The sequence below is a fragment of the Protopterus annectens genome, chromosome 7.part0 (assembly GCF_019279795.1).
Source record: "Protopterus annectens isolate FY-2018-M chromosome 7.part0, PAN1.0, whole genome shotgun sequence".
Lineage (NCBI taxonomy): Eukaryota > Metazoa > Chordata > Ceratodontiformes > Protopteridae > Protopterus > Protopterus annectens.
The window spans coordinates 593,291,805-593,304,753 of record NC_056739.1 but is presented as its reverse complement, the minus strand read 5'-3'; the positions used below and the strand labels follow the sequence as shown (position 1 = coordinate 593,304,753).

The 12,949-nt window shown below is 43.1% G+C and overlaps 1 protein-coding gene across 1 annotated transcript in view; it reads left to right on the top strand.

Annotated features, from left to right (window-relative positions):
• Positions 1–12,949, top strand: part of MAN2C1 (mannosidase alpha class 2C member 1) — a 1,630,015-nt gene that overhangs the window by 55,210 nt on the left and 1,561,856 nt on the right. The window contains exon 2 of the mRNA XM_044077185.1: positions 3,171–3,296. Within this exon, the coding sequence (XP_043933120.1) occupies positions 3,171–3,296 (126 nt within the window). The remainder of the gene's footprint in view (positions 1–3,170; positions 3,297–12,949) is intronic.

The window sequence follows — 12,949 nt, the reverse complement described above, 5'->3', positions numbered from 1 at the left end:
CTTCCAGTTTCTAAAGTGACCTTATCCAGATGGTTGACTTCCACCATTTCCTATGTGTACTCTCTCAGAGGCAAGCAGCTACCTTCTAAACCGAAAGCACACTCAACCAGGAGTCTATCCACTTCTGCAGCCTTTCAGGATAGACTACCCATTGATACCATTTGTGCAGCAGCTACTTGGGCCACGCCTCATACCTTTGTCTCTCATTACAAGTTAGACTTGGCCTCCAGAGACAGGGCCAGTTTTGGTTCCACAGTTCTCAAGAGTCTGTTCCATTGAGCCACCCGGGATACAGGTGCTAGGGACGCGGTCCCATCCAGCAAGAATGAAGGCGAGATTGACAACTTAACATTTAGAAGTTATGTGCCTACCATAACGTTCCATGTTAGTTGTCTTCTCGCTTCTTTCTTGCTCCCTCCCTCCTTCCCCCTGGCCTGGACAGATCTTGAAGAGTTCCTATCAGGTTGTTTCCTCTTGAGCCTTCATATGAGGACTCTTATTATGAACTTGGTTTTCCTAATTATGTTAGGTTAGTCCTTAGCAGGGTAGGTTAGCTACCAAACGAGATCTGAGGTAGTTCTGCCTTGCATCGTGGGATATAGGGTTACCTCAAGCTGGTAAAAGGAGTTCTCAAGCTAAAGCAAGTGCCGAGTCGGAGCCGGATCGGGTTTCAACCCATCCAGCAAGAAAGAAGGCGAGAGAAGACAACTAACATGGAATGTTATGGTAGGTACATAACTTCTAATTTTATCCCAGTCTTGCTTAACAACCTGAAATGAATGAATTGAAATTCAGAAGCCATTCTTTGCTCAGGTGGTTTAAAGCACTACATTTTCCATCCTGTAAATTGTACCTGGATTGTCTTGTCAAGAAAGAACCTTGCATTGCTCAGCTTTAATCAACACCTGTCCACCCGTGCCACCAAATGTTTTTGATGTAGTCCCAGATTTGCACTAGTGTTGCCTTTCTCTTGATATCCTCTAGAAGCAGACATTGCTATGATATAGAGGATTTGGACCAGAGATAACTGCATGAATGTTTTCATGTCTAAATTGACTATGAAAGACTCTGTATAGGAAATGCTACAACACATTAAAGGTACACATTTAAGTGCCTAAATACATGGATTTAGGGAGAGAGGTAGACTCTGGTTTAGAATTCAAATTGCACATTGTCAGTTTGAACTAAAAGTAGTAATATGATGGAATCTGTTTATTGCAAGTAAGTGTCCTTCCATATCACTCACATTTTAACAGTTTGGTAATGTCATCATTAAAATTCATTGTTGTATAAAATCTTATTGACAGGAAGAATGTTAACAAGAGAGCAAGCTAAGTGATGTATTAAAGTCTTACTGAACATATATTAAAGAAGCTGGACCAGTACTGAGTTGAAGTGTTGGTGGTTTATCTTTTTATCTTTATTATAATGCATTTTACAGTGCATTAGTGATTTATTGCTTGTGTAGATTGACAAGGGGCAGGATAAGAGATCCATACTAATTATTTAGGAACTTATCTAATGAATGTTATTTCACCAATAAATTGTTTGAGATGAGCTACAGTCATTTGCTGTAAGACATCCCTAGTATGAATATACTCAGTTTTTGCATGACTGTGTATTGAGGATAGGAAACTGTTCCAGTTTGCAGTAAACCATTTCAACAAATGTAGATTTTGTTGAATCAGCTGAAAAGTTCACAGATATTTTTCAGCCAGTTTGACTACTCCTTAGAGCATTTTCAGCAACTTGAATTACATAGAGGGTTATGTTTATAAATATTTAAGTTAACTTGATTCACTAGATTATTTTTAAAGAAAAGCTTGATGAAGGGTGGGTATAAGGTAGTTTACTAATGGAGATACTAGCAAAGTACTTCTTTTATAAGAACATTCACTATTAAGGGATGCTTGCAAAAGGGAGTCGTTGATTCCCTTCTGTTTGTGTACATTTATCCTATTTTACAGGTATATGATATGATATGTATGATATTTTTGTACTTTTCAGTTATCGGGGCAACAGTTCTAATCAGCATTTGGAATGTTAGCCCGTGGTCGCAAAGATCATACTGCTGCTGCTGATGTTTATACAAAAAGTTATACTTCCCTTGCAGACTGTTACCGAATATATTATTTATTTAAATAGCAATGTGTATGCATCCCAGCTCTTAAGCCCCTTAAAGAAAAGGATGAATGTGTTCATTTTTACGTTTTGTTCACGTTTCTTTTCAGCTGTGCTACTGAAACACCGGTTAGGAGAACTGTTGACAGACGTATAGTCTGTGAATGAATATTGAAGGAAATCAGCTGTAGGTGTTCAGACTGAACCTTTCAGCGGTTCACTGTCTGTATTCCTTTTTGTCTTGATGTGCTAACAGGAACTGAGAGCAATCTTTTATTTGTAAGAGAAGGCAGCTAGTCAACATGTCAGTGGTGCTAACTGGGAAATATTTGCATGCTATAAGCCCCTGTCATACATATGTAAACAGAAACATACGTTAGGAGTACAAATAGGTGAACCTTCTATGGTTACAGTTGTTTCATCATTAGACGAAACCAGTATTTTACTTTCATTTCTACACGTTTTGGGAACAGTTCTATGAAAGAATACATCAGACAACAGGTTTCCTGTGTCAGAAAGGATCGCATCTGTTCACTTCTTTCCTTAACAAGCAGAGACAAAGCCAAAGTAATGATGGACAAATGCTCCCTATTATGGACAATTTTCAAATATTGAACTCACTAAGAAAGTCAAGTTGCATCAGTATGCATCTTCTTACAGATTTTCAGACGCGATAGCGTGATAACATTCCAACCGCTCATGACATCTGTTGCCTTGATAACGGAAAAGTACCGATATTTTTCTGTATTACAGTGGTTTGTCTATATCCATGACATTTTCTTTTTTCCTTGCTGTTGTATATGTTGACCTCCTGAGTAGTGTGGCTTGCAGCAGGTTCATTATTTCCTCTCAGCATGGTCATCCCTTTCCATATTGTTGTGTGATCTGTGCTGTTTTCTTCCATCAAAGAATTGTACTACTTGCAATACTTGTGATTCTACCTCTCATGCTCATCTCTGCTTTTGTATGTTTTTTTTTTTTTTTTGAGGTTCTTTGTCATTGGTGCCAGTCAGAAAAGTAAAATGACTCCTTTTTATTTTTTTCTACAGGCTTTACAGTAGTAGATGTCCTTTAGACTTCCTTTCCAGTTTCCTGACTTCAAAACGAATCTCTTACACAGAAGCTATAAAACAAGAATTTAAGCCTGCAAATGTTGGCGATTCCTTTGGACCGACGTAAGTATGGAGTGTTTGTAACACGTGACATTTGCCATAGTTTAAGGTAAGAAGAGGCTCTACTTCAAAGGAGTCTTGTCCCAGTGTCCCATTATTGCTTGTTTAAATAATAGGGACGCTGTGGAAATGTGTATTAATTTATCGTCACTAACAACTGGCTTCCTGATGGTATTCTTTAAACAAATGAATAACATTTGAAAAAACATGCTGACAAAGTGTTTGCTGTTTTTGTTGATAATATGTTACATAGATCTGGTATTTACTGCATAATTATTGTGGAGTTTTTCAGGGTTTGTCCTTATATATTTTGCTTACACATGCAGTCAGCCATCTCTTTTGGACCTATATGACTATATTTGTGGCCAGCTAACAGTCGCATCCTAGCCTGTCTGCCAGCCCACTAAATAAAGTCCACTAAGCCACAGAGGTTCCAACCTGTACTTGCACTCTGTCCTATGATATGTTAGGCTGCAAAATGCCTATGCACGTGTTTAAATGAACACATTGTGTGCACATGGATGTTGTAAGGGGTGACTGTGGTCATAAACTGCCAGTGTGTGCACATTAAGTACAAGACATCTAGGACTGCAGGAGGTGAAGTGCTTGTACAGGTCAGTATCTGCAGGATGTATGTAGCTGGTTTAATGATGGTCCAAATGGCTGAAAATGTAGAATCACAAATGTATTTAGCGGTGGCTATTCCATTTCATGTGCATCACTACTGATGCCTGTTTTTGCTTGGCTTTCTGTGCTCCACTGGTTTTAAGTTTTGCTTGGACATTTACAGGGCATGCTTGCTTGTCCTTAGTGCCTGCCTTGATTATTTGATATATTGGAAAGCCCCACCACCCCCGATTGACCTACATGAGTCTGCTTGCCCTGCTTGGCTGCATTATAATACACAATCCTTTTATGTTTCTCATTGCAGACTGTCTTGAATGCACTTTATTTTTGGCCTTTGCCCAACAAATCTATCTGTCTTAAGGTATTGAGTCAAGAGTTGATGTTCATCGTGTTACCCTGCTGCAGTCATCACACTTGGGTTATCCTGCCATCAGGCGGTCCCCCAGTCTGCCCGAATTCCAAAGTCTTGGTCCAGCGTCGGTTGCTGTAGCTTCTTCCCTGACGTCTGTGCTCCAGGGGTATATAAGAGGCATCTGATGCCATTTTCTTCAGTCTTTCTTGCCGCGCGGTGCCCGAAGCAGAAGCAGTTCGCAAGTGCCGGTCGGCCGACACCTGAGATTTTTGATTTGAATTTCAGTCCGAAGTCTTCAATAAAGCTAAGTACCCCATTGGGGAACATTTTCTTGCCTCAGTCCGATGTCAGAAAAAGTTAACAATTGCATTTCTTGTGGGAAGCAAATACCTCATAAGGACTTCCATTCCTATTGTATTCCTTGCCTAGGCCCAGACCACGATATCACAGGTTGTCGGTTTTGCACTAGGTTTAATAAACGCACTATCAAACACCATTTTGACTTCGCACGGCATTACTTTGGTAGGAAATTTAATTATATCATGCCATCGGAGCAGCCGACGACCCCAATTCATAAAAAACGCAAGGATAAGGACAGGCAGCCTAGGAATAAGCCAGACCCCGAGGCCTCAGCTGGGCCTGTCGCCTGTTCTCCGGTTTTCAGTGAGGCGCCTACGCAGCCCCTGACGACTGCAGAGCTGGAACCCCAGACAGCTGCTGACTCCCAAGCGGAGTCTACTAGGCCGACGCAGCCATCTACCGACACCGGTGCAGAGGAAACACCTTCGGTTGCAAAAGGTGTCTTCAGACAGACTACTCTCACCATTAAATCTTATGCTTAGCTTAAAACTCCTTTAAAACCTAAGAAAACTGTTCTTCAGTCTACAGGTCAAGGCCCCATGCCTAGGAAACAGATGCTTAAGATGGCTGAAGATTTGATTACCCTTATCAGGGGTTCCCATCCCCCTCCTGATAAAAGACCAAGACAAGAGGAGGATTACGCATACTCTGACCAGGTTTCTCTCTCCTCAGATTCTTCTGAGGAACAGGATTACACTTCTCCACCTTATGAGGATTCTGATGCTGAAGACTCTATTCCCTCAGCATCTCCCCCTGAAGACTACTCCTTTGGGGAAACATTACATACCATGAGGGAACATTTCCACTGGGAAGTCCAGGATTACTCAGATTCTAAGAAAAGGCACAGACCTCTTGCTATCCCTCCTGTTTTAGATATTGTGGATGATGTCTACTTGGAGTCTAGTTTAAATCCAGACTCTCTACCTCCTGCTCCAGCCAAACCAGACAGATACTACAGAGTACCTGACTCACACAAATTCCTTTATAAAAGCCCTGTAGCTGACCAAGAAACCATATCCCAGGGTCCTAAGGGAGCAAAAGCTTCTATGGCTAAAAATCCTGTGCCCTCTGAAAGAGATTCCAGAGCCCTAAATAGATGGGGAAAGAAAATATACGCCTCTGCAACTCTGGCTATGAGAGCATTAAATTGCCAGTTTCACATGTTGAAATATCAACAATTCCTGATGTCTTGGTTAAAACAAAAAATGAGCACACATTCAGAACAGCCTGAATTCAAGGAAATGTAGGATCTGTTGCATGCAGCTGAACAGGTGGGCAAGCATACTTTACAATGCGGATTTGATCCACTGGAAGCTTCCTGTAGAGCAGCTGTTACTGGCTCTGTCATTCGTAGACATGCTTGGTTAAAAGAGCAAACCCTCCCTGACCATGTTAAAGCAAAATTATTAGATGCACCTTTACAACAGGATGTATTATTTGGTGTCAAAGCAGAAGAGGTTTTAAAGAAAATGGAGGATGAGGCTAAATCTATGCAAACGGTCAAGGATTTCTTGCAGGAACAACCCCCTCGCTTCAGCAGAAATTGGCCAACAAAAATTGGTCCTTTCCAGCTTCAGACAAGTCACAGAGGGGCAAATACAGACGCCCAAGGGGCAGAGGTCAGTCACAGGGCCCTTACAAACCTCGCCAATGGGGTTCTGCTACCCAGAAAGGAGGAGAAGACAGGCTCCAAGCTAGCAGAAGGCAGACACAATGACTCTATCCTCAAACTACCAAGCAAATCTCTCCTGGCAACACCCTTGGGAGGAAAACTAGCATTTTTTGCAGACAACTGGCGCATCATCACAAAAGACAAATGGGTTCTAAACATTGTCTCTCAAGGATACAGATTCCACTTTCATACCTTACCAAGGATCAAAGGAATGCCAAACCTGCCACCAAATCAATGGGCAGAGGCACAAAAACAAATTGCAGCTCTCATGAACATGAGAGCCATTCAACAGGTACCTACACAGGAGCAAGGACAAGGATTTTACTCAAGTCTCTTCCTAGTTCCAAGAAAGGACAAAGCATGGAGACCCATTCTGGATCTTTCAATTCTGAACACCTATCTGCAAGTACCAAAATTCAAGATGCTAACACTACAGCAGCTTCTTCCCATGCTGGGCAAGAATGCTTGGCTAGTCACTTTGGACCTCAAGGAGGCATACCTGCATGTCCATATCAGACAAAATTGCAGAAGATACCTCCGCTTCATTGCATGTTCAACGCATTATCAATTCTCTGCACTGCCCTTTGGCTTATCTACTGCACCCAGGGTCTTCACAAAGTGCCTGGCACCAGTAATTGCATACTGCAGACAAAGAGGAATTCAAATATACCCATACCTGGACGACTGTCTTATTCAAGCAGAAAGCAAGGACATTCTTTTACAGTATCTGGCATTTGTCAAACACCTTCTAAGTTGCCTAGGGTACACAGTAAACGAAAAGAAATCAAAACTAGTGCCCTCACAAAACATAATATTCCTAGGTGCCAGCTTGAATACAACAGCCCAGATGGCTTATCTCATGTCAGACAAACAACGACAGCTGTTTCAATATTTCAAAATAATGGCAACAAAGACCCAACTCCCTGCAAGAAAAATTTTGCAGGCCTTGGGATTCATGGCATCTTGCATATTACTAATACCATTTGCAAAACTGCATATGAGGAAATTACAATGGTACCTGAAATGTGTATGGACTCAGCACAGCCACAGCTTGGAAACAATGATTCCATTCATTCCCTGTCTTCAACAGGAGTTTCTATGGTGGGCACAGGCATGTCACCTCAACAAGGGTCAGCCTTTCACCTTACCCACAGCCAGGCAAACTATGACAACAGATGCATCGGACTATGCCTGGGGAGCACACATGGCAGGACAGTGCATTCAGGGCAAATGGACTACAGATCAGAGACACCAGCATATCAATCAAAAAGAAATGCTAGCAGTGCAGAATGCCCTAACAGCTTTCAAGGACCTTCTACACCCAGGACAACTATTAATAAGGACAGACAACGCCACAGTTATGTGGTACATAAACAAGCAAGGGGGGCACACATTCCTACCCTCTATGCAGACAAGCAATGACCTTGTGGAACACTGCACTGTCTTACCAGGTTCAATTACAAGCACAATTCCTGCCAGGAAAGAAAATCACATTGGCAGACGACCTAATCAGAACCATGATGGATCCACACGAATGGAAACCAGATCCACAAGTATTTGCAATGATAGCTCAAAAATGGGGAGGCCCAGACATAGATCTGTTTGCAAACCCCCACAACCACCAACTCCAAAAATGTTGCTCAAGGACCTTCCATCCACTAGCTTGGAAAGTGGACGCCCTCTCATTCAGTTGGAAAACATTAACAGTATATGCCTTCCCTCCAGTGCCTCTTCTAGCAAAGGTACTGCTGAAAGTCAGATTAGAGAGGCCACAAATGATTCTCGTTGCACCAGGCTGGCCACGTCAACATTTGTATCCAATTTTAAGGAACATGGCCCAGGGCCCACCATGGATTTTGCCACAAATTCCTCACCTGCTCACCCAGCGAGACAGTCTGATTCTACACAGCCAGCTCAAGACTCTAAACCTGGCTGCATGGCAAGTTACCAAAACAAACAGCCAACACCTTTATCCAAAGCTGTTATGGATGTCATTCAGGAGGCCCAGCACCAGGAAAACCTATTCAGACAAATGGAAAAGATTTTGCGCCTGGAACCAGGCTAAAGGCCTAAATCCCCTGGAGCCAAACATTCCTCAGATTCTACAATATTTAACTGAGATGTTACACAAAGGGCTTTCCTTTTCATCTATTAAGATCCACGCCTCAGCAATTTCAGCTCATTACAGCACGGATCCTCCTTTATTTTCACATCCACTCCTAAGACAGTACCTCAGAGGGGCTAAGAACTTAAGACCGCCAAGTAGAGCTCCAACACCTACTTGGGACCTCAACTTTGTCCTGGAAAAGCTTACAGTGCCGCCCTTTGAACCAGCTTTTTCAACTGATTTAAAATTTCTTTCATGGAAAACTGCCCTACTACTAGCAATAACCTCAGCTAGAAGAGTCTCAGAGCTACAGGCACTGATGGCAGTGGAACCTTTCCTCATTTTTCATCAAGACAGTTTCTCTACAAACTAATCCTTCCTTTATGCCAAAGGTGGTATCCAGTGTGGCCCTAAACTAAACCATTCACTTGCCCACCTTCTTCCCAAATCCCCAGAACAAAGGAGAAAGACTCCTGCACTCTTTGGACATTAACAGGCAATTACGTTACTACTTGGATAAAACTAAGGCTTTCAGAAAAACTGACCAGCTCTTTGTAGCCTATGCTACAGGATCACAAGGAAAAGCTATCTCAAAACAGACCATTTGTAAATGGATAGGACATTGCATACGTTTCTGCTACACACATCATGGGAAACCAGTACCTGCTAACATTAGGTCCCACTCTACCAGGGCTACAGCTATATCAGCAGCCTTTCTCAGGGGAGTGCCAACCAAGGATATTCTGGAAGCTGCTACTTGGAGTTCAATGCACACCTTCACCAAACACTATCACTTACCTCTTTACTCTAAGACTAGAGCTGGTTTTTCCACTGCAGTTTTGCAGGGCCTGCTAGCTTCTTCTAACCCTGTTTGACTCCACCTCCCCTCCTGAGCTTTGGGATTCAACCCAAGTGTGATGACTGCAGCAGAGTAACATGATGAACATAGTACAGTTTTGTACCTACCATAAATGTAGATGTTTGAGTGTTCACCCTGCTGCAGTCCAGGTTACCCTCCCTCCATCCCCTCTGAACTAGCTGAACTTATCTCTACCACTTTATCCTATAGTATTTCTGTGGTGTATTTGCTCGTACCTAAAGGTTTTGTTTTATTTTCATATAGCTATATATATATATATATATATATATATATATATATATATATATATGTGTGTGTGTGTGTGTATATATATATATATATATATATATATATATATATATATATATATATATATATATTGCCTACCTTTTGGGGGCACCTGACATCTGGGGCAAGAAAAACTGAAGAAAATGGCGTTGGATGCCTCTTATATACCCCTGGCGCACTGACGTCAGGGAAAAAGCGACAGCAACCGACACCGGACCAAGACTTTGGAATTCGGGCCGACTGCGGGACCGCCTGATGGCAGCATAACCCAAGTGTGATGACTGCAGCAGGGTGAACACTCGAACATCTACATTTATGGTAGGTACAAAACTATACTTTCTTGTGAATGGTCTGAAATTTTTGGTGCTACCTATTATCACAGTACCATTTTTCCCTCTACAGTGGACCTGTTATTTGTCAAGGTAGTTAGAAGCTCCTGTATTTTGTATTATGTTTACTTGGTGGTTATGTTTTGCTCTTATACTTTTTGATTTTTATCTCTTTAGCACTGGCCATTGAATGAGTATTATGTGATTAAGCTTAATGTGGGCCTGTCTAGTCTGATTGGAAACTTTATATCTGGACAACACTGATTAACATCAGTTTTAATTTCCTGATATTGACCTTCCCTTTCATTGGATTTTGACTTTTATTTCAAGTGTCAAGAGAGGATGCTTCAGTGAGTTAATTTTTGACTAACATTTTGGGAAGTTTATTTTGCTTAATTTGGTTTGGGTGTTTAATTTTTTTTTTTCATCTTTCTGGTCCTCATTGGATTTTTAGTATCTATGGCTTATCATTTTTTGGTGTCCTCATTAATACCAGTCTGGTTGTCCTTGCCCCATGTCCACTCTGGGTCTGCCATCATCCTCCTGCCTCCCTGGGCTTACTCCATAGTTCCTGGGGACAGTCGTGGATCTTGAGGGCATCTTGGGGGCTTGGCTGTCTGAGGTTCTGTATGGTGTTTTAATTTTTATGCTTTACTACTTTTTCTCTTCCCCTCTGCCGATACTCGCTAGTTGTGTCAGAGGGCATCTCCCCTCTTTGGACCAAAAGTGTCACCGGCAAGTGCCCTCACACCTAGGATGGGCATGTCCACCCCTCCCTGCTACTCTGTTACCCAAGCTGCTAGTCGAATCTGGATGGACTGGGCCATAGTTAGTGCTATATCCCTCTACACCCCTGGAGTGACTATGGATTATCAGTTTTGATACTCTTGACTTTCTTGCTTTAATCCCTGGGTAAACTAGCCATATCTTAAAACAGTTTCATTCTTTTTGGCAATGTTATGTAATCTTGAATATGTTTTTGGCTTGATTTGCATTGGGTGGCTGTGTTGCCACTGTTGAATACTTGGCATTATGAGTGCTTGGATATGTTGATTAGTCGTATTCTGGATTATCTGAGCTTTGTATATGAATGAGCTTTGTATATGAACTGATTTAGGGATTTTTGACATTTTATACATCCTTTTCATTTTGGGATGGTATTTTGTTCAGTATTTGTTTCTGCTGCACGACTTCCTAATTTTTTTATATACATAGTAAAAGATAATTGATTTTTGCCTATTTTCAGATTAAATGATGGCTGATTTTTACCTGTTTCTGATTTATTCATTTTTATCTATTGATGGTTTTACCCTCAATTTTATTTTATTTTTTTACCAGCAGTCAGTTGAATACAGCATTGCCTACCTTAATTTATTGGTATTCGTAGCACCTTTCCTTTTAGTGGTCATTACTGTATTATCCAATAGTTATTCGCTATACAAGGCACTAACCACTGTTTAGCATTATTGATGTTATGCTCCCTGCTCGGCATATTTCCACAGAGTCCGGCCGCCAACCCCCGGTCGGATCTGGCACGCTTTTAGCGCTCAGAGCCAAGTCTCTGAGTCGGACTTGAAGGATGCACCACTACCTCTGCTAGATCCGCTTGCTGCTATGGTGGCGAAGATGGGTCTGAGCTGGTTGGGCTGAGTGGCGGCCATCTAACTCGCCGGCTCAGACGTTTGCTATTGTTCTTGTCATAAAAGTTGTACACTCGTCCTCTTCGAGGTGCTCCTGAGACTGTTTTGTGAGAAACTTTGTAGAGTTTTGTTTGCGTCCGATAGTCATCTTCGGCTCTCAGTCCCTAGGGGTCGACACCCTTGCGTTGGCCCTCCTCCGGATTGTTTATTTTATCCTCCGGTAAACTGATTTTGGGTCACAATTAGTGTTGCGGAGCTCAAATCTTTTTTTCTGTCGAACACGCATTATTGTGAGTTGGTCTCAGAATCCATTGGGACCTGCCGAAACAACTTTCTCCTTAAGATGTCATCCTGACGCACTCCTCTTTGTGTTTCTTGTTTGGGTAAAATATCTAAGGAGTCAGCGCAGTGTGTGTCACGCTTTTTCCTCGGCGGTCCAGAGAGGAAAATAAACTCATTCGGCTTGGCCATTAAACCTTGACCAGAAGCCACATCCCTCTCCTGCTCCGCTAGAAGATGGTGGCTTCCTGGCTCCGGCATTCCGCCGAGGGCTCCCCAGTCTGCCCGATGCCACCAACTCTCTACACCGGAGCCCATTGGCTGGGAGGGCGCCAGCACTGCCTTCTTGTCCTGTCTTCCAAGCGCCGTATAGGAAGAGATGGGCGTGGGCACCGATAGTGGGGCTCCCGAGTCTCCGGCATCTGACACTGATCTTGATGATCCCGAGGGTAAATGGAGTTCCCTACAACCTGCTGTCTTATCCTCTAGGCCATCGAGATGATATAGACAGGTGCTCCAGATCGTCACTAGTCTTCCCCGGCCGTCTGGCATTTGCTTTCGCCTCTTGATGCGGCTCATGCCTACACATATTCCTCATCCCACTGCCGGCCCGAGGACATCTTGAGATAGGGAGCCGGTAATTCCAGTCAACCGACTGGCACACTGACTCTCGTAGCCTCTGGGGTGAGGCTCGGGACCGCCCCCAGTTTCTGGGTGTCTTGCCATGGGACTCCGCCTGCTATCATGGCATGTCGGGCGACACCCCTATCCCAACCACCAGAGCAGTCCCCTTGCTCGGCCAAGTCTTTCGCCATCTTCCTCCGCTTTACATGCACTCTCTCTGCTGAGGTCTTTGGCAGTTCAAGGTCCGTAGTAGCGGAGCACAACAGGGTTACCCCCTGGGCATCTCCTCCGGGTGGTTCTTCGTGGTCTGGGGCATGAACCCTGCGCAGCACGTGACCTGAGCAGCTCTCAGTTCGGGTCTGCTGTTTGATGATGAACTGGGTCCTTGGCTGCCCTCTTTGATGTCTCATTTATGGATATCTAGAGCCTACCAACAATGGTAGCCTGGATATCCAGCTCCTCTGCTGATGAGTCTCTGCTTCTCAAATGTCCTTGTTCTCAGCCCTCCCGCCTGGTGTC